The following is a 26,235-nucleotide window of genomic DNA, read 5'->3' on the forward strand; positions in this document are numbered from 1 at the left end:
TAGACATAGAGAAAAAGGCAGAGACACAGGCAGAGGGAGAAGCAGGCTCCATGCCAGGAGCCCGACATAGAACTCGATCCCAGGACTCCAGGATCGCGCCCTGGGCCAAAGGCAGGCGCTAAACCACTGAGCCACCCAGGGATCCCCAATTAAAAGTATTTATAATGACCATAATTGGTGGGGATGAAGAACAGGCACAGTCACACTACTGAAGGGATAATAAATTAGTAAAGCTATTGGAGGACAATTTGGTGGGACCTACAAATATTTTATCTTTTTTTAAAGATTATTTGAGAAAGACTGCCCATGTGCGTGAGGGGAGGGACAGAGGGAGAGAAGCAGACTCTCTCCTTAGTATGGAGCCCCATGCAGAGTTTGATTGCAGGACCCCAAGATCATGACTTGAGCTGAAATCAAGAATTGGTCACTTAACTGACTGAGCCACCCAGGTGCCTCTGGATCTATAAATATTTTAAATATTTCAACAGGGGTCTCCTGGCTGGCTCAGTTGGAGGAGCATGCAACTCTTGATATCAGGGTCATAAGTTTTAGCCCCAGGTTGGGTTTAGAGATTACTTAAAATAAAAACTTAAGGAATGCCTGCTTGGCTCAGCGGTTGAGCGTCTGCCTTTGGCTCAGGATGTGATCCTGGAGTCCCGTGATCAAGTCCCACATTGGGCTCTCTGCATGGAGCCTGCTTCACCCTCTGCCTATGTCTCTGCCTCTGTCTCTGTGTCTCTCATGAAAAAATGAATAAATTATTTTTTAAAATAAAATAATTTATTTCAACAGCAATTCTTATTTTAGGAGCCCTCTTGAATATATTTTTATGAGATGTATATACTATTATGTTCATTACGGCATTGTTTATATAATGAATAAATGGTCAAAATGTAAAACTCCATCAGTGAGGAATGTATTTGCTTATATATTCAAATATTTTACAACAGGAATGTATCTATATATTAATTTGTATAATTAAAATAGAAATAATAAGCTGTGGGGAGAGTGGATGGGATTTTAGCAGAGAGGAAGGGCAGAAGGACCTCTCTAGCAGGAGAAACAGCTTCCAAACCAGCTAAATGCAGGTTTTGTAGGACTTCACCTCAAACAGGGAGCTAACACTGAGTGGGTCACAGATTGCTTTTGGGCAAAGAGAATGCTGTTGTCACTCAAACCTGTTTCCTCAAGTAAGTAGGGATAATTCCTATTTAATAGGCATCCTTAGAGAATTATTTTTTTGACATAGAGAATTAACTAAGGAATCATTTGGGATCCCTGGGTGGCGCAGCGGTTTAGCGCCTGCCTTTGGCCCAAGGCGCGATCCTGGAGACCCGGGATCGAATCCCACGTCAGGCTCCCGGTGCATGGAGCCTGCTTCTCCCTCTGCCTGTGTCTCTGCCTCTCTCTCTCTGTGTGTGTGTGTGACTATCATAAATAAATAAAAATTAAAAAGATTATGTTACATAATATTTATGAAACATTTAACTCAGGCTGTTTGGTTCCAAAATTGCTCTCAATCTCTGACATACTGCTTTCAAATCCAACCCTGCCACTTACTAGCTGTGTAATTTGGGGCAAATAACATCACAGGATCTGTTTTTTTTCCTTCTGTAAAAATGCATATAAAACCTTCCTCATAGGCCTTAAAACTAATAAATGTAGACCTTTCTCATAGACTTGTTGAAAGAATGAATTAACTTTGGTAAAGACCTTAGAAACAGTGTCTGGTACCTAGTAAGCATTCACTAATGTAAGCCCATTACTCTGATTATTATTGTGTGGTAGGCTCTCTCCTCATTTTCTCATTAACTCCCCCTTACAGAGGAGGAAATAAAGGTTAGATTGGGGGTCAGACTTCCAAGTGTGTCTTATTCAGAAGTCTATGCTGTTCTCTGTTCTCATAATCTTCCAGTGCCTAGTATGATGTTTAACAAATAGTAACTACATTTACTATGTAAATATTACTCTTTTTTTTAAAGTGCTTTACAGGGCAGCCCCGGTGGCTCAGTAGTGTAGAGCTGCCTTCAGCCTAGGGTGTGATCCTGGAGACTGGGGATCGAGTCCCATGTCAGGCTCCCTGCATGGAACCTGCTTCTCCCTCTGCCTGTGTTTCTGCCTTCTCTCTCTGTGTGTGTCTCTCATGAATAAATAAATAAAGTCTTTTAAAATAAATAAAGTGCTTTACAGAAAGAAGATTAACCAGTGCACATTGCCAGTGTTCTAGATTGGCATGTTTTTTTTTTTAGTCTCTCAGTTCTGGAGCCCAAAGCCATGAGATGTCACTTATGGTGGTCCATGCTCATCCCTAACAATCTATACCTACCTCTGTACAGAGGCTTGGTGACATGGATGAGTGGAGAGACCTCTTGGCTGGGTGCCCCCCGTGACCAGGCCCAGGGCCGACTCATGAGTTGGCCCTTAACTGCAAGGTCCTTGGCTGAGGACTTGGCCTGTGCTCAGTACAAAGGTGCACAGTAATGTGTTTTACTAAATGAGTAATAAGAGATGCCTCCTACTCTCCCTCCCTCAGGTAAAGTTGCCAGGGTGTTGTTGGGCTGCTGACTAAAAATCCAAAGAGAACTGGAGCCAGTCCAGGTTGAAACCTTATACTTTCCACTGTATAGAATGATAGGGCCTCCTACTCTGCTCCAGCAGGGACTTAAAGCAGACAGAAATGGGAGGGATTCTTTACTTCTTTAGCAGCTGTATTCTGAAGAGTTTTCATTCTGTGGAGCTTGGGCATCTTTCAGAGCCTGCACGTTCTGTCTCAATGGCAAGTTAACCTGAAATGACTGGGAATGAAAGTTATTCCAGGGAGATTTATAAGAACTAAATGGATCATTTCAGATTCTTCAGGGAGATCAGACATTTGAAGACAAAAAAATGCCACAAAGAGATCAAAGTACAGATTACACCAGCACAGGACACATTGGCCACCTCTGTCTGCAGTGCCTTTCCAGCAGGTCTAGTTCTAGTTACACCCCATTCATGCTCAGAGAGCTTTCCTTCCTTAAATACAGTTTATACCCTAGAAACAGGGGTCTCTGAGCTTTGCTACAGTGTCTGAATAGCCAAAATGTCCTGATCCCATTTCTTTCTTTGCAACTAAAACATACACTTTCAGAATCCATAGCTGACAATTTCCAGGCTTCCATGGTGGCCAACAAGGCATCCTGAATCAGAGGAAAGGGACTAAAACATGAACCTGAAGAATCTGCTGGCCTTACCTAGGAAGACTGTCCATTCAACCCAGGCATTCAATCTTCTTGAAAGTTACTTATCTGCATAAAAAGCCATTTCTCAAAATCTTAGTAATGTGCACTGAACCAGGAATTGAGTGAACGGGAGCAATCTCTGGCTGTCTCTGGCTAACTCGGTGACCTCAGACATGTCTCTTTCCCTCCTCCTATGCCAATGATCTCATCTGTAAAATATAGACCATAACAGATTATCCCAAAAGTTATGTATTGATGGAGCCAAAACCAGCACCCAGGACCCAGCTGTTCTGAATCCCAATCCATTGACCTTCCCTTTCATCTCTCCTGCCTACCCCCCAGGTTATTACAGTGGTTCTAAGCACAGCTTAACCCTAACTGGGACATTCGAAACTAAAAGCATGCTGAAGGAATGAACTACTGATAGACACAACAACATGGATGAAACGGTAAATTGGGAAGCCTGGATGGCTCAGGTCCTGGATCCCGGAATCCGGGATCAAGTCCCGCATCGGGCTCCTTGCAGGAAGCCTGCTTCTCCCTCTGCCTATGTCTCTGCCTCTCTCTCTCTCTCTCTCTCATGAATAAAAAAAAAAAAAAAAAAATATTTAAAATAAAAATGGTAAATGAAGTCAGACACATAAGGGTACATACTGTATGATATTTATATGTAGTACTAGAAAGACAAAACTAATCTGTGGCACTAGAAATGAGATTAACAGTTGCTTCTGAGGAAGAATAACTGAAGAAATTTAAAAGAACTTTCTGGAGTTATAGAAATGTTATCTTGATAGAAGTGTAGGTTTCATGGGTGACTGCATTTTTTTTAAGATGTTAGTTAGGAGAGGGGATGGAGCAGAGGGAGGGGGACAAGCAGACTTCATGCTGAATGTGGAGTCTGATGCAGGGCTCGATCCCAGGACCCTGAGATTATGGCCTGCACTGAATTCAAGAGTCGGACACTTAACTGAGCCACCCAGGTGTGCCAAGCATTTTTAAAACTAATCAGAGATACACTTTAGATCTGTTGTTTCACTATACATATAAATTATACTTCAATTTAAGAAAACTTTTTAAAAAGTATGCTGAAGAATTTTAGAAGGGAAGTTAATCTAACATTTACTGTGCTCTTGCCAGCCCATTTATATATATTATCTCCATCTCAAACTCCTAAAAAGGGATTATTCCCATTTTACAGATCAGAAAACTGAGGTTTATGAGATTAAAACAACTCACCTGAGGCCTTAAGACTAGTAAGTGTAGAAACTAGGAATAGCCCAGTTTTGTCTGACTTTGCTTTATAATAAGTTGTTTCAGGCAGGGTGGGAAAGTTATTTTCAACCTTGCATTCCATTTGATTTCACTGCCATGTGATTCTAGGAAAGTCCATTTCCTTTTGGACCTCACTCTAGAGAAGATGAAAGCTCATAATTGTTTTGTAACTCTGAGGTTCTAGCAATCACAATATCTCCCAACCTCCTTGCCAGAATAAGGCATTAAAAGCAATTCCCATTTATCTCAGGGCAGACTAAGGAGTAACAAAAGCTCTTTGACTCTGGTGAGAGGATAAATCATCAACTAGGTCAGTGACACAAGAGCTCCAAGGTGACAGAACCCAGCTGCCTCCTATTTAAGAGATAAACCTGACTCATCCCTCAGTGATGTAACAGAAAGGGATGGACTGGGAGTCAAGAGATCTGAATCTCACTCCCAGCTCTGCCTATGAGGCACCCTGTGACCTTGGGTAAAAACACTGCCTTTCTTGGGCTCCTAATGTATATTGCTAAAAGAGAGTGTTAGGCTGCCTGGGTCCTAATGTTCTTCAGCTCTAGTAGCTTGTCAGTTTAGGGAATCCTGTGTCCTGCTTCCACAGCTTACTAACTGGAAAAGAATGCTATTTTCCAGGTTCCTAAATGGGAGTCCATATGATATGGGGACAGTATGTATATATTTGTAAACATTTGTTTATTCTAATCTTTTTGTCTTCATGTCACTATACATGCTCCAAAATTACACTCCTCCATTAGCAAATTCTCTTTTATCTTCCCTAAAGGAGACTCAGCAATGCATAATTCTACAACCAAAATACCAGCCCTCACCTGAAAAATTCTGCCCACACTCCCAGTGGGCTTCACTTGGAAGGAGTGGCCTACTAAACCTTTAATGTGAATTGAGCATTTTATTTTTATTTATTTATTTATTTATTTATTTATTTATTTATTTATTTATTTGAATTGAGCATTTTAATGGAGCATACCTGATATCTTGACAGCTCTCCTTTAGTGTTATACCTTGGGAGAAAATCTGAGTTTCCTCTTGTTACCTTTAGAGACCAAGGCAGAGAAACCAAAATAACTTCAGGACTGAAACTGCTGAGTTGCTAAGAATGCTCTGGGCTCCCATAGACCTCTATGTAGGGGTACCCCACAGAAACAGTGGAGCACAGGGGAGAAAGATCTGCCACTTACTAGCTATGTGTACCTTAAGGAGAAGGAAGTCACTTCATCTCTCCACATCTCTCCAAACCTGTTTTTCCATCTGTAAAACTGGGATTAATACCATTAACCTCAATGATAATTTTTATAAAGTACATAGCATAAAGGGCTCAGTAAACGTGAGATACACACACACTCATTCACTCACACATAACCTTTCACACACACAGATACCCATTCACATGCACACTCATATACACACCCTAAAAAACTGGTGTAAGGATTAGAGTTCATGTAGTACCTTGTACGGGGCCTAGCTCAATAAATGATATTATGTACAAAAATATCAACACACTAATGCTCAAAATAGGAAAAACATTACAGGTCACTTAGACTAGTGGTTCTCAAAGAAGTAACCCTGGACCAGTAGCATAAGTGTCAGCATCACCTGGGAACATGTAAGAAATGCAAAACATGTAAGAAATGTAAATTCTAGGACCTCACTCAAGATCTACTAAATCAGAAAATCTGGGAGCAGAATCCAGCAATTTTTGTTTTAAAAGCCCCCCAGGTCATTCTGATGCCTGCTTAAGTTTGAGAACCAGTGACTTAGATCAGAGTTTGACAAACTATTTTTATAAAGGACGCATAACAAATGTTTTGGTTTTATAGTCTGTGTCACAACCACTCAACTCTGCCAGTGTGAAAGCAGCCATAGATGATATGTAAATGAATGACTCTGGCTCTGTTCCAATAAATAGGCAATGGGGTTTTAGAACTAAATATAGGTGGTAGTTGTGTAACATTGTGAATGTATTAAATACCACTGAATTATCTGCTTTAAAATGGTTAATTTTGTGGTTTGTGTATTTCACCTCAGTAAACTACTTTTAAAAAAACAAGCAGGCAGTCAGTAGGACTTGGCTCACAGGCAATAGTTTTCTGACGTCTGACCAAGATCAACCTTAATTCTTGGCTTAAACTCATTCCAGGTAACCCTAATTAGCAGTTATGTAACATCTGCTTGAATAAGACAAGTCACTCACTACCCACAAAATAATATTTTTTCACTACAGACAGACAGACCATGATTCTTTCTGGAGAGTCCCTTTCATATACAAAGCCAAAATCTCCATCCCTATGCCTTCTACCCATAAGGAGTTTACTTATGGGATCCTCTGTTTCACTAAAAGACTCAATGCCAGATTGCTTTAAAGAATGAGATCAGGGATCCCTGGGTGGCACAGCGGTTTGGCGCCTGCCTTTGGCCCAGGGCGCGATCCTGGAGACCCGGGATCGAATCCCATGTCGGGCTCCTGGTGCATGGAGCCTGCTTCTCCCTCTGCCTGTGTCTCTCTCTGTGACTATCATAAATAAATAAAAAATTAAAAAAAAAAAAAAAAGAATGAGATCACTCTAACTGGAGAAATACTGAAGAGAAACATGCTTCTGTGCTAAAGAGAAAATATAATCCATTAAAGATACTCCACAGGGGCACCTGACTGACTCAGTTGGTAGAGCATATGACTCCTGATCTCGGGGTTGTGAGTTAAAGCCCCACATTAGGGGGATCCCTGGGTGGCTCAGCGGTTTGGTGCCTGTCTTCGGCCCAGGGCGTGATCCTGGAGACCTGGGATCGGGTCCCACGTCGGGCTCCTTGCATGGAGCCTGCTTCTCCCTCTGCCTGTGTCTCTGCCTCTCTCTCTGTGTCTCTCATGAATAAATAAATAAAATCTTTAAAAAAATAAAGCCCCACATTGGGCGTAGGGATTTCTTAAAAATGAAATCTTAAAATAATAAAAAATAAAATAAAAATCAGCAGGGTGGACTGACTTCTAACATACACACACATACCCATCAGCTACAGATTTTTATTAGATGAAGGATGTCTTCGGTTAGCTCAAAGGAAAGTAGTGACAATCGGCAAGCACTCCTCCATACAAGAAAGGAAGCATTCTTGGCTAATGGGGATGGGTAGTTATGATATCTAAAGGTTAGTGTCTTCTGCTTAACTTTGACCACCCAGGAAGATCTTCCCCTTGGCACTCAACATCACCAGTCCTGACATGAAAGGGTCTGCAATGAGCTAGTTCAACTTGGCCAACAGTTCTTCCAGTTCTGGCCGAGCTTTGAATCTTCCCTTGAAGTCTTCTTCAGTGTGCTGGGGAGAAGAAAAAGAAAATATGAATTACTACAGAGCTCTCAGTTATTCAAAAATAGGCAACATTAAAAAAAAATCCATCAGCCAGCTCTGTAGAGAATGATTCAGATTCAACTAACTTATTTAGCATATACTATTTACCGACTTGTATTAGGATTCTGAATCAGACCTCCTCCATCTTAAATGAACTTAGGGTCTGGTGAGAGAAAACCAACTATAAAAAACTAATGTCAAATGTTATAAGTATCTCATTAGAAGCATTTAGAATGCCCACATTTTCCATCTACAATCGGAAATAATAGACATAGGGACTGGAATATTTAAGTCATCATGACCAGCACATTTTCTCCTGTATACAGAATATGTGAAACCCAAATAATAAGAAGAGGATTAACAAGCATGGAGTCACAACAAGGAGAACTGGATGTAGCAAATGGTATCAGTCTAAAGTAACCTGGTAGATCTGTCACAATAAGGCTTTAGCTATTTATGCTGAGGTTCCTAATGTTTTCCAAGTTTTCCATGCCAAACTTCCTTCTGATTGGCATACTTTTCTCAGTCAGGCTATAGTCAGGCCTTGAAGATCCAGGAAATTCCTTAAAGTACATTTCCCTATTTGTGCTTTCATTAATTATACTGTATGTAATTTTAAATCATGTTCTTTCTATACCCAATTACGTGCTCACTCCTAACATCAGGATATTGTGATAGAGTTCAGCTCCTGTGGTCCATAAAGCATCAGCCCGGATGCACTGGAAGAGTTAGGAAAATGATCACGATAATACCAGTCTGCATACCTTTCCTGTTTATTATCCACATTTTTGTCTTGTTTCTAAAGCCAGATGCTCTTATCCATATTTTGAGCACAAGTGGGCCACCAGGGGGCCTCTTCTCAAACTAGCACCTACCTCCTTCACTGACAATCTGACTCCTTCAGGAAGATTGCTTTGGATTATTTCCAAGAAAATCTCTGCAAATGTAGCACTCAAACCACTGATCTGCAAAAGGAAAGAAGATACTCTAAGAGAGGGTACTGAAAGTCAGGTGATTGGGCAGACCTGGCATGGGCTCGGTATCAGCTTCAGCAGAGCTACAGGGCCCATGGGTACAGGGTTAACACGCAGAGCTGGTTTCAGAGCTCAGCCTCTACAGGATTTCTCTTGCAACATTCAAGGTGTTTTTAAGTAGACTCCACACCCAGTGGCACCTGGGTGGCTCAACCTGTTAAGCATCTGCCTTTGGTTCAGGTCATGATTCCAGGTATGATGGAGCCCTGCCTCTCCCTCTGCCCCTCTCCCACTCATTCTCTCTCTCTTTTTCTCTTCGCTCTCAAATAAATGAAATCTTTTTTAATAAGATTTCATTTATTTGAGAGCGAGAGAGCACACATGCATGTGCACAGCAGGGGAAGTGGCAGACAGAGAAGAGGTCCCCTGCTGAGCAGGGAGCCTGATGTGGGGCTCAATCCCACACCCCAGGGATCATGACTTGAGCAGAAGGCAGACGTGTAACCAACTAAAGCACTCAGACCCTCCTCAAATAAATAAAATCTCTCTTTTTTTAAGATTTTATTTATTCATGAGAGACACAGAGAGAGGCAGAGACATAGGCAGAGGGAGAAGCATGCTCCCCACTGGGAGCCTGATGCAGAACTCAATCCCTGGATCCCGGGATCACGCCCTGAGCTGAAGGCAGATGCTCAACCACTGAGCCACCCAGGCATCCCAAATAAATAAAACCCTAAAAACAAACAAACAAACAAACAAACAAAAGACAAAGTAGGCTCCACATCCAGTGTGGAGCCAGGTAAAGGGCTTGAACTCACAACCCAAGATCAGGACCTGAGCTGAGATCAAGAGCTGGACACTTAACTGACTGAGCCATCCAGGAGCCCAAATATCTAATTATTTTCTTTGTTAGCACAGATTTAAGGTGTTACTACCTTAACATTCCTTTCATTATCTTGCTGATAAACTTCTTGAGTGGATCAAGAGGGGGTGACATCCATACATTAGAATATTATTTGGCAATAAAAAGGAATGAAACACTGACACCTGCTACAACATGGATAAACCCCGAAAACATGCTCAGTGAAAGAAGCCAGACATAAAAGGCCATATATGGTACAATTACATTTAAGTGAAATGTCTCAAAGAGGTAAAACCATAGAGGCAGAAATAATTAGTGGTTGTCAGGAGCTAGAGCGATGGTGAAAGAGGAGTGACTATAAACAGGTAGTTTCTTTTTGGGGCGATTAAATTGTTCAAAAATTGATTGTGGTAATGATTGCATAACTGAATATATTAAAACCCACTTAACTGTACACTTTAAAAGGGTAAATTGTGGGATCCCTGGGTGGCGCAGCGGTTTGGCGCCTGACTTTGGCCCAGGGCGCGATCCTGGAGACCCGGGATCGAATCCCACGTCGGGCTCCCGGTGCATGGAGCCTGCTTCTCCCTCTGCCTATGTCTCTGCCTCTCTCTCTGTGTGTGTGACTATTATAAATAAATAAAAATTTTAAAAAACAATAAAAAAATAAAAGGGTAAATTGTATATGAATAAAACATCAATAAAGATGTTATAAAAAGGGGTGATAGTAAGTATGAATTTTTAATAACCCTGGGTACCCTCATGGTAGTGTGGTTCTATGTTTGTCTCTGCAGTAGAACAACAGAAACCATGTCTAGATTTAAAGACACTGAGGGGTTTTGCTCTCGGCAGGAAAACGTCATGATCACACTGGTAAGAGGGTAAGGCAAGGGGTGAAGCTATAGAATTTGGTAAATGAATGGATATCAGAGGACAAAGAAGAGTTAAACATTAGCTCAAAGGTGGGGAGGATTACAGAAAAAGAAAAATGTCAGTTCCTCTACAATTAGTTTTATATGCTGAGTATAGGACACCTGTGGAATATCCCAGTGGAGAAGTCCAGTAAACAAGTGGATACTAGGTTTGAAGCTCAACCAAAAAGATCAGGACTGGAGATGTATATCAGGGGGTTATCAGTATATAACGATGGTCACTGAGGCCAGGAAAATGAATGAGATTGCACGGAGGGTAGGTATTACATAAGGAGAAATGGAGGGATCAGAACTAAACCCTAAAGAAAGGACACCTGGGTGGCTCAGTGCTTGAGTGTCTGCCCCTGGATCCCCAGGTCCGGAGATCAAGTCCTGCATTGGGCTCCCTGCAAGTGGGAGTCCTGCTCCTCCCTCTATGTCTCTGCCTCTCTCTCTCTGTGTCTCTCATGAATAAATAGATAAAATATTTATAAATAAATAAATAACCCTAAAGAACATCATCATTCAAGGAGCAGCCAAGAGGAAGACGAGGACATTGTAGAAACAGAAAAAAAAAAAAATGGGCAGAAGAACCAGGAAAGGCAAATATGTTTCAAAGTTTCTCCCATAGTGCCTACCTGAACCACTCGTTCATGAGTGGTAAGAACTGAGTCCAGGAGCATTTTGTTACCTTGGTCCTGCAGCCGCAACACTTCCATGGTTTTGGTGGGCATTGCATAACTGTGGGAAGGAAGAGTTGGCCATGAACAGGGCTCACTGAAGTCAGCAGCACCACTCCAATCAGGGTAGTCCCTGAGTAAAGCCCCTGCTGCAATGCAGTAGCTCCTGGAATCTAGGGCTGTTCATCTGCAGCCAGGGGGAAGTAACCAGATCCTCCTAAGCCTCCTCCAGAAGCTTCTAAACTCCCTGAAGGGACAGACCATGTCTAATGCCTTTCTGCATCCCTAGTTCTTGCCTGACACAACATTGCATAAACCTGGTGATTAATAACTATTTGCTGCTCCTAAAGAAAAGCCAATTCCAAAAGAATCAATGTCATCACCTCTGAGGCTAACCTTGGGTAGTTCACCTCTTCTGGAGAAATGAGGCATGAAACCTAACTGTTTTCAAAGAGTAAGATTTCTCAACCTCAGCACTATTAACATTTTAGACCAAATAATTCTTTGTTGTGGGGGACTGGCCTATGTATCCCTAATCTCTACCCACAAGATGCCAGTACTACCCTCTGAAGTGGTAACAATAAAAATTATCTCCAAGGGTGCCTGTGTGGCTCAGTTGCTTAAGTGTCTGACTTCAGCTCAGGTCATGATCTCAGGGTGCTGGGATCAGTGGCTCTGCCTTAGGCTCTACACTCAGTGGGGAGGCTGCTTCTCCCTCCCCCTGTTTGTGCTCTGTCTCTCTCTCAAATAAATAAATAAAGTTATCTCCAGACATTGTTAAAAGTCCCTGGCTTGAGAAATATTGTTGTATAGACTATGCTTGCTATGATAAGCTTCAGCAGATCTACACGCTGCAGTGAAAACACTGGATTTGGGGTCAGATCTTAGCCCTACAGCTTATTAGCGATTTTTACGAAGGTAAATTACCTGTCTCTCTGGGCCTTAGTTTCTTCCAGAATAAACGGGATTACAATCTAGGTCTATATCAGTAGACATGTGGAGATCAGGCATGGTGATGAGATTGGACCAATGGCTACACAGAAATATGGTATTAGTGTTGTGTTCGTCTTATCAAAAAGTTCATCAAAATGAAGATAAATGGGATAATAACAACAGTTATTAAAATTCCTGAATTTTCATGTTACACAAAACTTCATCAATTGATAGCAAGGGGCATGGCCCTCTATGAAATGAATAATGGAAAATGGATTAGAAAAAAAAAAAAAGAAGAAAATGGATTAGAAAATCCAGTCAGTCCTGGATTTAAGTGTTGACTCTACTACTTCTTACCAAATTAATTCAGCTTTTGAGTCTCAGATTCTTCAGCTACAAAATGGGTATAATAAGGATAATAATAGCTAGTTCATAGGGTTGTTGCAATGATTAAATGAGATTACATAAGTAATTTGCTTGGCATAATATGCCTATAACTGCCAGTTCCTTTTTTTTTTTTTTTTTTTTAAGATTTCATCTATTTATTTGATAGAGCACAAGCAGGAGGAGCAACGGAGAGGGAGAAATAGGCCCCCCGCTGAGCAGGGAGCCCAATGCAATGTGGGGCTTGATCCCAGGACCCTGAGATCGTGACCTGAGCCAATGGCAGAAACTTAACCAAATGAGCCACCCAGGTGCCCTTCCTTTGCTCTTGTAAACAGTAAATGCTAGGTATTACAAACTCTTCCAGGTAACCTCCCTAAATTAACATTCCTTCTTACTTTCCAGTACAATTTCTAATCTCCTCTTCCAATTCAAATTTGGCAATAACTTCCCTACATAAAAAAAAAAAAATAAGGACACATTCATAGACTTGTCAGGAAAGATCAAATAAAAGTAAGTATATAAAGCTTTCAGGAAAAAAAAATAAAGCTTTCAGGAAAGTGAAAAGCACTCTGAAATGCTCTTTTTCCTTCTTGACATTCTGTAGATAAGATCACCTGACTAAAGTGGGAGTTGTCCATTCCTGCCACTGAACATGCATTTTAATCTTCCACACTTACTTTAGCAAGAGTTCATTGATTGATTGATTGATTCATTCATTCATTCATTCATTCATTCAGCATTTACTGAAAGCCTATTCTGTCCTAGGCATGCTGGTGGGGAATATGCAGCCTATGCTTTAAAGGAGCTTGCTTAGAGTGTTTTGGAAAGACAGACATCTTCACTACAGTAAGACAAAAAGCAATAATAGGCATGTACTGAATATTACAGGGACAAGAGAGAGAAGAGGGGCTCAAGGAAGGCTTTAGAGGTGAGATAGCATTTTATCAAGATGTTAAGAATAAACATTAGGTGTTTGTCTGCAGGCCATTCCAAAAAGTGAAGCAATTTTCTACAAAAGCAAGGAGGCATGAGAGGCCCTCAAAGAGAACAGAAAAGCTAGACATAGTTTGATAAGGAAATACTGGGAGCCCTGGTCATTTTAAGGTAGAATAGATTTTTGATTAGTTAAGAATAGAGGTAATTTTTCTTTTGTGTCTACACTTTTCTGTATTTTATAAATTTTCTACAATAAACATTACTTGGATGATCAGACAGGAAAAACAGAAGGGAAGAAATGAAATAACCTAATGCTAAAAGTCAATCTAAAATGACAAAATAGGGGACGCCTGGGTGGCTCAGTGGTTGAGCATCTGCCTTTGACTCAGGGCATGACCCTGGAGTTCTGGGATGGAGTCCCACATCAGGCTCCCTGCAGGGATCCTGATTCTCCCTCTGCCTGGGTCTCTGCCTCTCTGACACGAATTTAAAATAATAATAATGATAATAATAATAATAATAATAATAATAATAATAATAATAATAAAATGACAATGCTACCTTCAGGGAGTACTCCCTGGGATGGGGACACAAGGGAACTTCCTGGGGTGCTAGGGAACTTAGAATCTGGACTTTACTAAATATAAATTATACCTCCATTTTATCATTTTAAAAGATTCATTTATTTATTTTTTTAGAGAGAGAAAGAGACAGAGCAGGCATGCCCAAGCAGCGGAGAGGTGGAGAGAAAGAGTTAGAGAGAGAGTGAGTCTCAGGCCAACTCTCTGCTGAGCTTGGAGCCCGACCATGCAGGGCTCCATCTCATAACCCAGGCCACGACCTGAGCCAAAATCAAGAATGGGGCACTTAACTGACTGAGCTACCCAGGCACCCCTACTCCTCCATTTTAAACAATGTAAGTGGACTTCAAGAAAAAGGGGGGAAAAAAAAGGAAAGAGTAGCCTTACAGAGAGTGATGCTGAATGATGCTTTTACTCTCCACAAAGCACAGGGGCTAGAACAGCTTCAGGCTTGGAAGCTGATCCCAGATGAGTAAGATTTCCATCTCCAGGCAGCTGATCAGCAAGGAAGGCAGGCAAATTGAGACCTGTAGGATAGGCTTCTTCCTCTCTCCTAGGTGAGTTGCAGCTGCAGCAGTACACACCATTTATAGAACAAAAAAGCCAGCACACTGCTCCCCTGCCCAATTTCATCTCAAGGTCAGAGCCCTACCCTGCCACTCCCAGAGGAAAAAATGGATCATGATGAAATGAAAATCAGAAGAAAAGAAAAAAGAAAATCATTTCATCTCTGAAAAGCTGGGCAGTGATAATGCCTGACAATACGATGGTCTGAAAACCTCAATCAATGCAGAGAAGTGAGTTGCTGAAAGTGAACATTTCTTTATGTTCTGTGCTATTTGGAGCAAAGAGCAGAAAAGAGGCAAAAAGCAGAACATCATTAATTCCACTGTTCTAGGAATCATGTCTATGACTATTGGAACTCAATCCAAGTCAGTGAATATTTATTCAGTACTTACTATGTGTCAGGTACTGGGCAAGGTCTTAGGGTTAGACTGTTAAAGACGATAGAAACAGTTCTTGCCTTATACACCTTTGAGTCTAAGAAGGAAGACCAATATAGTCACATAATTATAAGGACAAGGAATGAGTGCAATGAAAAGGAAGTTATATAATCTTTACTTCTCCTAAATATATAACATAAAGATCTAATTTAATGAGGTTCTCTGAAGAAAGGAACCTCATCCAATATGAAGTATAAGAAAAAAAGTAGGGGTTAGGTAAAGGAGAAAGAGTATTCTAACTTTTAGAGAGCAAGAATATGCACAGGTCCTGAGGTGGAAAGGGATAAAAACCAAACCCATGTTAACTGGAGGGAGAGGAAGAGGGAAAGGGAAATCTGAGTTAAGGCAAGAGAAGCAAACCCAATCCATAGAGCACCTAGCAAGCCATGGGAGGAACTTTAATAATGATCCTAAAGGAATAGGAAGCCATGGAAGGATATTAAGCATGATAGTAACATGCTCATATTTCCATTCTAGAAATGGAAACACTGAAAGCTGTGTGGAGAACAAATTATGAAGAATTAAGAATTTGAAAATAGTGGGTTCAAATCCAGACCTTGCCATTTATTAAATGTATGATCATAGGCAAGCTTCTACTATATTAATAATAATTACTAATAATAATAGCAGCCAATTGTTGCTGGGAACAGTTATAAGCACTTTAATATATTATCTTCCTTAATTTTCACTATAGCCTTTTCAGGCAGGAACTTTTAGTAACTCCAGTTTATAGACAAGGAAACCAAGATACAGAATTTAAATAAACTGCCAATGCCACAAAATAAGAATGCTGCAGAACAAGAGTAAAACCCAGGCAGTCTGGCTACAGAGTCAATGTTTTGACTCATGAATATGTGCAAGGTGCTTATTGAATTAAGCAACATTATACAAAAAGCCAGAGTGGTTGGCTGATAGTAGGTGCTCAACAAATGCTGCTGCCTTCCTGCCTTTACTCAAATGAAGCCGGAACTTTCCACAGCTAGGTTTTAAAAATAGCACCTTTTAAGAAGTCCTTCTGAAAATTTAAAGCATTATTCCAGGAGCTGACCTACTGTAGATATGATAATGTTCTGTAAATGACATTTAATGCCTCTTTGCCACCACAAACACTACCCCTAATTCTTGCTAGCTAAAAAACAAAACAAAACAAAACAAAAAACCCTCATTAATTATTAATAACAAGATTATTTATAGGGCATTTGCAATGTTCCAGTCTCTCTGCTAGGTGCTATCATATAATATATTATTCAATGTTCAGAACTTAAAGGAATAAGAAAATTATCATTCCCATTAAATAGATGAGGAAAACTGAGGTTCAGAATTTACCAAGGTCACGCTGCCACTAGCTGGTAGAACCAGAATTTGAACACAGGCAGTTGTATTGCAGAGCCTGTATTCATAACCATTTGCTACTCAAAGTATGGTCCATAGACAAGTTGCTGGTGAACAAACTGCTTGTTATCAGTACATGACAAGATAAGAAGCATACAACAGTCACTAAACATGTTATTTAATTCAGCAGACATTTTTGTTTCCAATAGTGAGACTTTCTTAAGGAAGCAAAGCACTAATGTACATTTTGGCATAAGCTTCAGATGTCTTTGCAGAGTGGCCACTTTGAGTGGCACGGCTTTAAATTATTATGCTATTCATCCTCCTTGAACTGACATTGCACTTTCACTTACCACCTTCCACATGCTATACACACACACACACACACACTCCCTGAAATCAGAGACATTCTCCTTAGTCTCCTCCAGTCAGAATGTCTATCTAGTACAATATCTACCACATAGGAGGAAAAGGCTCGATCAGTAGTTTTTAAATTAATTTTAATTAAAAGCACTATCATTAATTAAACTTTAGGAAATGTATACCAGGTATACCACACAACTGGATTGTGCAGTCATATTCAAGAACCTGTCATTCTTTCAACAATGGCTTAATGTCCCCCACATGGCAGGTCTGTGTTAGATGCTAAAGACATAATAAAGAACACAGTTCCCACTAGTCAGTGTGGGGGGGGGAGGGGAGCTGACATATGAATAGATTATTACAGCCCAGAGCACTAAGTGACATGATAGAAATGTGTGTCAAGTGCTGAAAGAGCAACCAACTCTCTGGGGCATCAGAAAAAGATAAAGCACATCTTTAGTCCTAAAACAATTGAAGTACTATCAGCTGTGAGAGCTAAAGTCACAGCTTATTATCCAGTCTCCTAGACAGCATGTTTAGCACAGTTACACTAAGTTACAAAGGCTTAAAAGTTCAAATTTAACTTAAGGACTTAAAATAAGATCCCTGGAGTCAGCCAGAAATGGGTTAAATCTAGGCCACTTATTGGTTCTTTGGGCTTTCTAAGCCTTGGTTTCCTCATCTGTAATGGAAATATACTACTATCTAATGAGTAAGAAAGTATAACTTTTGCCATATCCACATATTGTGCCATGTTTTACCTTGCCACAATGGTAAACCACACAAATGATTATTAATTAAATATTTTTCTTTAAATCAATTCACTTAAAAAGTTAGTTTAAAAAATAAGCTTTTGGGGGGTACCTGGGTGGCTCAGTGGTTGAGCGTCTGCCTTTGGCTCAGGTTGGGATCCCAGGGTCCTGGGATCAAGTGCCGCATCAAGCTCTCCACAGGGAGCCTGCTTCTCCTTCTGCCTATGTCTCTGCCTCTCTCTCTTTGTCTCTCATGAATAAATAAATAAAATCTTATAAATGAATGAATGAATGAATGAATGAATGAATAAACTTTTTGTAGAGCAACTGGGATTCATGTTGCTGATGAGAAAGAAAATGGTATACCCACTTTGGTAGACAGTTTGGTAGGCAGATTCTTATAAATTTAAAAATCAGGGCAGCCCCAATGGTGCAGCGATTTAGCACCGCCTTCAGCCTGGGGTGTGATCCTGGAGACCCTGGGATCGAGTCCCGCATCGGGCTCTCTGCATGGAGCCTGCTTCTCCCTCTGCCTGTGTCTCTGTCCCTCTCTCTCTGTCTCTATGAATAAATAAAATCTTTTAATAAAAAAAAAAAAATCAGGGCACCTGGGTGGTTCAGTGGCTGAGCATCTGCCTTTGGCTCAGGTCATGATCCCATGGTCCTAGGATCAGAGTCCTGCATCAGGCTCCCCATAGGCAGTTTGCTTCTCCTTCTGCCTATGTCTCTGCTTCTCTCTCTGTGTCTCTCATGGATAAATAAATAAAATCTTAAAAAATAATCCACTGTACTTACCATTCGACCCAGCAATCACACAGAGAAATGAAAACTTATGTTCTCACAAAAACCTGTATATGTTTATAGTGGCTTTGTTTATAACTGCCAAAAACTGGAAATAACACAAATGTCCTTCAATTCATTGAATAGATAAACAAACATACATCCATTCAATGAAATGATAATCAGCAACAAGAAGGAACAAACTATTTGATACAGGCAAAAACAGAGATGAGTCTCAAATACATTATCCTTAGTGGAAGAAGCCAGACTCAAAAGAAAAAATACTGTATAATTTCACTTATATCACATTCTGGAAAAGGCAAAACTAAAAGGAAAACAGACCAGTAGTTGTGAGGGACTGGGAGTAAGGGGAGGGATTAACTACAAAGGCAGGATGGAACTTCTTGAGATAGTGTAAATGTTCTATATCTTGATTATAATGGTATTTACTGTGTGCATTTGTCAAAACTCATAGAAATTGTCCACTGAAAGGGTGAATTTTACTGAATGTAAATTATATCTCAATAAGTCTGTCTTTATATCACTATTGTAAATGGAAGACTAGTTTCAGCTGCCATCAATAGAGATTTGTTTTAAGAAATAAAAGGGGTGTCTGGATGGTTCAGTCGGTAGAACACAACTCTTCATCTCAGGGTCATGAGTTCAAGCCCCACATTGGGCCTAGAAATCACTTAAAAGAAAAAAAAAGTACAACGGAAAGAAAACAAAATAATGTAAAATTCTAGCTAGATATTATGCTAGCCAAAGACTCGGAGTCTGAGGATCTCTTCCCTGCTATGAAAATTAGGAAGTGCTGGAGTAGCATTCAGGACATACTAGAATCACACAAAGAATTTCTCCTTGACATAATTAGGTTGAATGAGAGTTAAAAAGGGAAGAAATTTCTCACCATGTGATTTAATGTTATTTAAAGCAAACTACAGGGCATCCCACACTTTCTGAAACACTGAGATAAGATATATAAAGTGCCTGGCCTGGAGTAGGCAGCCAGTAAATGTTAGTTCTCCTTCCCTACAGTTTTCCAGCAAATCCAAAGATTAAATGAAAAGCAGAGCAGATAAAGAAACCCTTAAAAAAATGGGGAGATATACCTTGTTAATAGATCAGGGAATCAAATTGATGTCAATTCTATTTAAATTGACTCACAGATTCAACATAATCCCAATAAAATTCCATCAGATTCCTTTATGTAGAAATCAACTAATTCTAAAATTTATATAGAAAACCAAATGAGGGGATCCCTGGGTGGCTCAGCGGTTTGGCACCTGTCTTTGGCCCAGGGCACGATCCTGGAGTCCGGGGATTGGGTCCCGCGTCAGGCTCCTACCATGGAGCCTGCTTCTCCCTCTGCCTGTGTCTCTGCCTCTCTCTCTCTCTATGTCTATCATGAATAAATAGATTAAAAACCTTAAAAAAAAAAAGAAAAGAAAAGAAAACCAAATGAGGGCAGCCCGGGCGGCTCAGCAGTTTAGCACCGCCTTCAGCCCGGGGCCTGATCCTGGAGACCTGGGATCAAGTCCCACATCAGGCTCCCAGAATGGAGCCTGCTTCTCCCTCTGCCTCTCTCTCTCTCTCTGTGTCTCTCATGAATAAATAAAATCTTAAAAAAAAGAAAATTTAAATAAATAAATAAGTAAATAAAATCTTTTAAAAAAATGAATAAAAAAAGAACAAAGTTGTAGTTTCAGTAATCAAGGTACAGTAATCAAGACAGTGTGGTACTGGTATAAGCATAGATACATAAGTCACAATAATAACAGAATAGAGTTAAGAAATAGACCCACACATACATGGTTAATTGATTTTCAAAAAGTGCTAAGATAAGTTGATAAAGATAGAAAATCTTTTTAACAAATGGTGCTGGAATAACTGGATATTTATATGAAAAAAAAGAATTTTGACCCGTATCTCATACCATTCCCCCCCCAAAAAAAACCCCTAAAAATAGATAATGGACCTAAATGTGAAACTTAAAACTATAGAACTTCTAGAAGAAAACACAGGAGAATATTTTTCTTAGATATGACACTTAACGCATGAACGATAAAAGAAAAAATTAATAAACTGAACATCAACTTAAAAAAAGTCTGCCCTCCAAAGGACTCAGCTAAGAAGATGACAAGATAAGTCATAGGCAGGGAGAAAATATTTGCAAAACACACACTGAAAAAAAAACTGGTATCCAAAAATAGATACAGAATTTTCATAATTCAATAATAAGAAAACAAACAACCCAATTTTAAAAATGGACAAAAGATTTGGACATGTCATCAAAGCAGATATACAGAAGGCAAACAAGCATATGAAAAGATGTTCAAAATCATTATTTACTAGAGAAATGAAAATTAAAAACTCCGAGGATACCACTATATATTTATTAGAATAGCATTAGGAAAAAATTGACAGTACCAAGTGCTGACCAGGAAAAGGAATTACTGTAATCATCATACGTTGTTGGTGGGAAAACAAAATGGTGCAGCCACTTTGGAAAACAGATATCAGTTTTTTATAAATATACAGTCATCATATAACCCCCAAATCCCAGGCTTAGGTAGCTATCCAGAAGAAAAGATATCTGCCCCACAAAAACATACATAAAAATGCTTATGGAGCTTTAGTCAAAATCACCAATAAAAAGAAGCAATACATATGTACATCAACTGGTGAATGGATAAGCCAATTAAGGTCCACCATATAATAGAACACTACTCAGCAATAAAATATAAGGAAGAATCTTAAACACATTATGCTGAGTGAAAGAGGCCAGAGACAAAAGCCTACATACTGTATGATTCCATTTACATGAAATTCTGGAGACTTGAAACAATGGGACAGAATATTAATTGTTGGTTGCCAGGGATATGACTACACCTGGGCACTAGGGGCATTTTGGGGTTAATGGAATTGTTTTATATTCTGATTGTGGTAAACTATATGCCTAAAAAGGGTGAATTTTACTAAATGTAAATTATGTCTCAAAACCTCATTTAACAATAACAATAAAGCAGAGCATGCTACTCAAACCAAGAACATCCCATGCAAAGGCATCCTTCATACCTTTCCTCAACTTTAATGGATAGATGGTTGCAGAGGTGGTGAACATATTGGGCATAACGTTCTGCTAGGGCCATGTCGTATGCAGTCAGGTGAATGTTTAAAACTCCATATTCATAATCTGTCCCCAAATTAATGGGTCTCACTTCTACTTTTCCCTTCTTCTTCTTGGGCTGAACAGAAAACAAAAGGAAAAAGAAAATAAATCAAAGTATTATACAAAAAATTCTAATCATCTCATCTTGATATCAAAGAAATCAATCTTTCAAATAAGTTTGTTTACCATTTTTCTCTCTTAGGTTACCTTACCTTCAAACTGAAGTTCCCCAAGGAAGAAATGGTTGGCTTCCCTTGCCAGTCTGGGCTGTGATACCAGCCAATGAAAGGAGAGGGACTATTGCTGGCATTACTTTAATACGAATACAAGTGACTATCTTCTACAATTAACTTATTATGAGACTCACCTACCTCCCATCTCTGGTCCTCAGCTCCCCAATTTTCAAATTATTGGGGTTATACTAGATAACAGATTCTTAATCTAGAACCCATTGAGGAATTTCAAGTGGTCTATCAACCTCAAAATTTATACATAAAGTTTTATAAGTGTATATTTTTCTTTCTTTTTTTTTTTAGTGTATATTTTTCTTAAAGAATTGTTAGCTTTCATCAGAATCTTAAATGAATTGCAAGGAAACTCAGCATTAGATCTCTTCCAGCTCTCCTAGCTTTGAAATTCTGCAATCATTTAGTCTTCCTTTTAAGAATTGAGAGGTAGATGGGGCGCTTGGGTGGCACAGTCAGTTAAGCATCCAACTCTCGATTTTGGCTCAGGTCCTGATCTCAGGATCATTAGATCAAGCCCTGCATTGGACTCCATGCTCAGCACACTCTGCTTGGGTTTCTTTCCCTTCTCCCTCTGCCTCTCCTCCCAACCCACTCCCTGAACACATGTTCACATGCACATGTACTTGCACTCTCTCTCTCTCTTTCTCTCAAATAAAGAAATCTTAAAAAAAAAAAGAAAGAAAGAAAGAAAGAATTGAGAGATAGACAAATTATCTGTACTTTACCCTTTTGTATTACTTCACTATGTATCAATCTGTGCAGGCTGCAGTAAAAAGTTAAAATGAGGCCTGGGAAAGTAGATATTTAACCCAACACAGATCAGGATCAAGAAAGTTTCTCAACTGGAAATAATCTAACCTAAATCCCATCTAGAGGAGGGACCTGTTAAATATATCATGGAACATCCATACAATAGTACATTATGCAGCTGTAAGAAGGAATAAGGCATTTCTTTATGTACTACTATATGGAAAGGTCTTTAAAATAAGTGATAAAAGCAAACTGTAGAATAACATGTTCAAAATACTGCCATACATATAAAAAAAGTCTGTGTGTATAATTATAGACATATTTATTTGCTTGCATATTCAAAAACTATGTCTGGAAGGATGCACAAAAATACTAATATCACTGGCTGCTTATGAGAGAACTGGATAGCTCAGGCATATAAGTGGGAAGGAGACTTTTTAACTATTTCCCCTCTGTATTTAAACAATTTTTAATAATGTAAATCTTTTGTCAGTTCATAACTAGAATCATAAAATTACTTTCTTGAATTTTATCTTTATTTTTTATTTACTTTGTAAAGATTTTATTTATGTATTTATTTGAGAGAGAGTGGGCCTGGGGGGAGAAGCAGAAGGAGAAGGAGAGGCAGGCTCTCCACTGAGCAGGGCACGATCCCAGGACCCTGGGATCATGACCTAAGCTGAAAGTAGATGCTTAACCGACTAAGTTACCCAGGTGTCTCTATTTTTTTAAGATTTACTTATTCATTTGAGAGAGAGAGAGTGATGTGAGTGGGGGGAGGGGCAGAGGAGAGAATCTTCAAGAGGACTCCCCAGTGAGCACAGAGCCTGACGTGGGGTTGATTCCACAACCCATGAGATCATGACCTGAGGTAAAACCAAGAGTCAGATGCTTAAATGACTGAGCCATCCAGGCGCCCCTCTACTATTTTTTTTAAGATTTTATTTTTAAATATCTCTACAGCCAACATGGGGCTCAAACTTACAACCCCGAGCTCAAAGATCACAAACTCTACTAACTGAACCAGCCAGGTGCCCCAAAAATCTACTATGGTTTTAAAAATTTTTTAGTAAAAATTTTATTGGAATACAGTATTCGTACTGAAAAAAATGCATAAATAGCACAGCTCAATGAATTTTCAAAACGTGAAAATACTTCACAAAGTGAAAATACATGTATAATCAGTATCCTGATAACAAATAGACCACTACCAGCACCCCAAAAGCTCCTGCCTCCCGACCACTATTCTTTTCTTTCTTTCTTTTTTTTTTTTAACTCAATCATGAGAGACAGAGAGAGAGAAAGAGAGACAGAGAGAGAGGCAGAGACACAGGCAGAGGGAGAAGCAGGCTCCACACAGGGAGCCTGATGTGGGACTCGATACCCGGTCTCCAGGATCATGCCCTGGGCTGAAGGCCACACTAAACCACTGAGCCACCCAGGCTGCCCACTATTCTTATTTCTAAAACCATTTGCCTGTTTTTAAAATTCATGAAAATGGAATGATACGCTATGTTCTCTTTTATATCTGGCTTCTTTCGTTCATTATATTTGTAAGATTCATCATGTAGTAGCTGAAACAACAGTTCTTTCCTTCTCATTGCTCTAGTAGTCTATTATATGAATATGCAACAATATTTTTTTAAAGATTTTATTTATTTATTTATTCATGAGAGACACAGAGAGAGAGAGAGAGAGAGAGAGAGAGAGAGGCAGAGACACAGGCAGAGGGAGAAGCAGGACTCCATGCAGGGAGCTCTATATGGGACTCCAGGATCATGCCCTGGGCCGAAGGCAGGCGCTAAACCGCTGAGCCACCCAGGCATCCCTATTTATCTTTTTTTAAATCTTTTTTTACAGTTGATGGAAATCTGGGTTGTTTCCAGTGTGGGACCATAATGAATAATAGTACTACTTATGTTCTTGTATGTATCTTTCAGTGAACACATGTATGCATTTCTGTTGGGGATATACCTAAAGCCTGAACTACTACTGACTTAGAGAGTATGCATATTCGTCTTTAATAAATACTCTAAAACAGTTTTACAAAGATATTTCCAATTTAGTCTCCCATCAGAATTAATGAGAGTTCTAATTGTTCTATATCCTTGCCAACACAAAACTTAGAGTCAGGTTTTCTGGTTTGTTTTAGCCATTCTGGCTGGTATGTGATAATGAATTTGGGTTTTAACTTGTGGTTCCTTTACGTCTATTGAGCCTAAGCACCTTTCCATTTGGATACTCTCTTTTGTAACCTGCCTATTCAAGTATTTTGCTCATTTTTTAGATTGGGTTGTCTGCCTTTCTCTTATTGATTTGTAGACATTCTTTCTATACTCTAGATTTGATCCTTTGTTAAATAAACGTGCTGCAAATATCTTCTCCCTCCCCGTAGCTTCCCTCTTCACTTTTTCATGGTGCATCCTGAGGAGCAGAAGCTCTTTTTTTTTAATGTAATTCAATTTACTCATTCATTTACAGTTACAGTGATTTCTGTGTCCCACTTAAGAAATCTCTATCTTAAGATCATGAAGATACTCTCATATGTTATTTTCTAGTAGTGTGATTATTTTAAGCATTTACATTTAGATCTACAATCTATTTTTATTTATTTATTTTTTTAAAAGATTTTATTTATTTATTCATGAGAGAGAGACACGCACACACACACAGACACAGGCAGAGGGAGAAACAGGCTCTGTTTCTTGATCCCAGGTCTCCAGGATTACGCCCTGGGCTGAAGACTGTGCTAAACCGCTGAGCCACCCGGGCTGCCCTACAATCTATTTTTAAGTGGTGTTTGTGTATGGTGTGAAATAGGAGTTAAGAATAATTTTTTTCACATGATCATCCAGTCCAGTTGACTTAGTACCATTAGTACCATTGCATGGTAGTGTCACCTTTGCCATATAAGTACCCAAAGATATGAGGATCAGTTTCTGTACTCTTTATTCTGTTCCTTCGGGCTGTTTGCCTATCCTTGAGCCAATACCACATGTCCTACGTACTGGAGATTTATAATAAGTCTTGCTATATGGTAGAAATAGTTCTTTTAAGAAAAAGGGCAGGGACGCCTGGGTGTATCAGCGGCTGGGCATCTGCCTTCGGCTCAGGGTGTGATCCCAGTCCGGGAATCGGGTCCCCCCACATCGGGTTCCCTGTGGGGGGCCTGCTTCTCCCTCTGCCTGTGTCTCTGCTGCCTGTGTCTCTGCTTCTCTCTCTCTGTCTCTCATGAATAAACATGCCTCTCATGAATAAATAAATAAAATCTTAAAAAAAAAAGAAAAAGGGCAAAAAACCTATCTCTATTTACATGTCCTAAATCACCCTTATCTAACAGCCAACAGCCTAAGTGGCTGCCACAGCAGAACTGTTCCTGGCAGAGCACCTAAAATGGTTCTCTCCCATCACTGCTCTTTAGGTCAGTCTAAGATAGCAGAGGCCCAATTTAGGGGAGGAGGAGGAGGGCCAAGAAACGGTCCTTTCATAAAACCGGTAATACCTATGACAGACCTGATCTCACAGGGATGTTCTGAGAACTGAACAAAACACTATGTAAAGTGGTTATTACAATCCATGTCACATAATTATATATATTATTATTTATTGCTATTTTCATTCTTATGTTCATAATTTATGTTCATAATTATATATATTATATATTAACTTTTATTTATTTATTTATTTTTAAAGATTTTATTTATTTATTTATGATAGAGAAAG

General features: G+C 39.6%; 1 protein-coding gene across 8 annotated transcripts in view; it reads right to left on the reverse strand.

Annotated features, from left to right (window-relative positions):
* Positions 1 to 7,504: 7,504 nt before the first annotated feature.
* Positions 7,505 to 26,235, reverse strand: part of MRPL48 (mitochondrial ribosomal protein L48) — a 69,293-nt gene continuing 50,562 nt past the window's right edge. For all 8 annotated transcript variants that reach the window (XM_038568682.1, XM_038568684.1, XM_038568686.1 and 5 more), the window contains 4 exons: positions 21,421 to 21,590; positions 11,233 to 11,335; positions 8,723 to 8,812; positions 7,505 to 7,814 (listed from right to left, as the gene is read on the reverse strand). In XM_038568682.1, coding sequence (XP_038424610.1) covers positions 7,740 to 7,814; positions 8,723 to 8,812; positions 11,233 to 11,335; positions 21,421 to 21,590 — 438 coding nt within the window. In that variant the 3' untranslated portion in view covers positions 7,505 to 7,739. The remainder of the gene's footprint in view (positions 7,815 to 8,722; positions 8,813 to 11,232; positions 11,336 to 21,420; positions 21,591 to 26,235) is intronic.

The sequence above is a fragment of the Canis lupus genome, chromosome 21, assembly GCF_011100685.1.
Source record: "Canis lupus familiaris isolate Mischka breed German Shepherd chromosome 21, alternate assembly UU_Cfam_GSD_1.0, whole genome shotgun sequence".
Classification (NCBI taxonomy): Eukaryota; Metazoa; Chordata; class Mammalia; order Carnivora; family Canidae; genus Canis; species Canis lupus.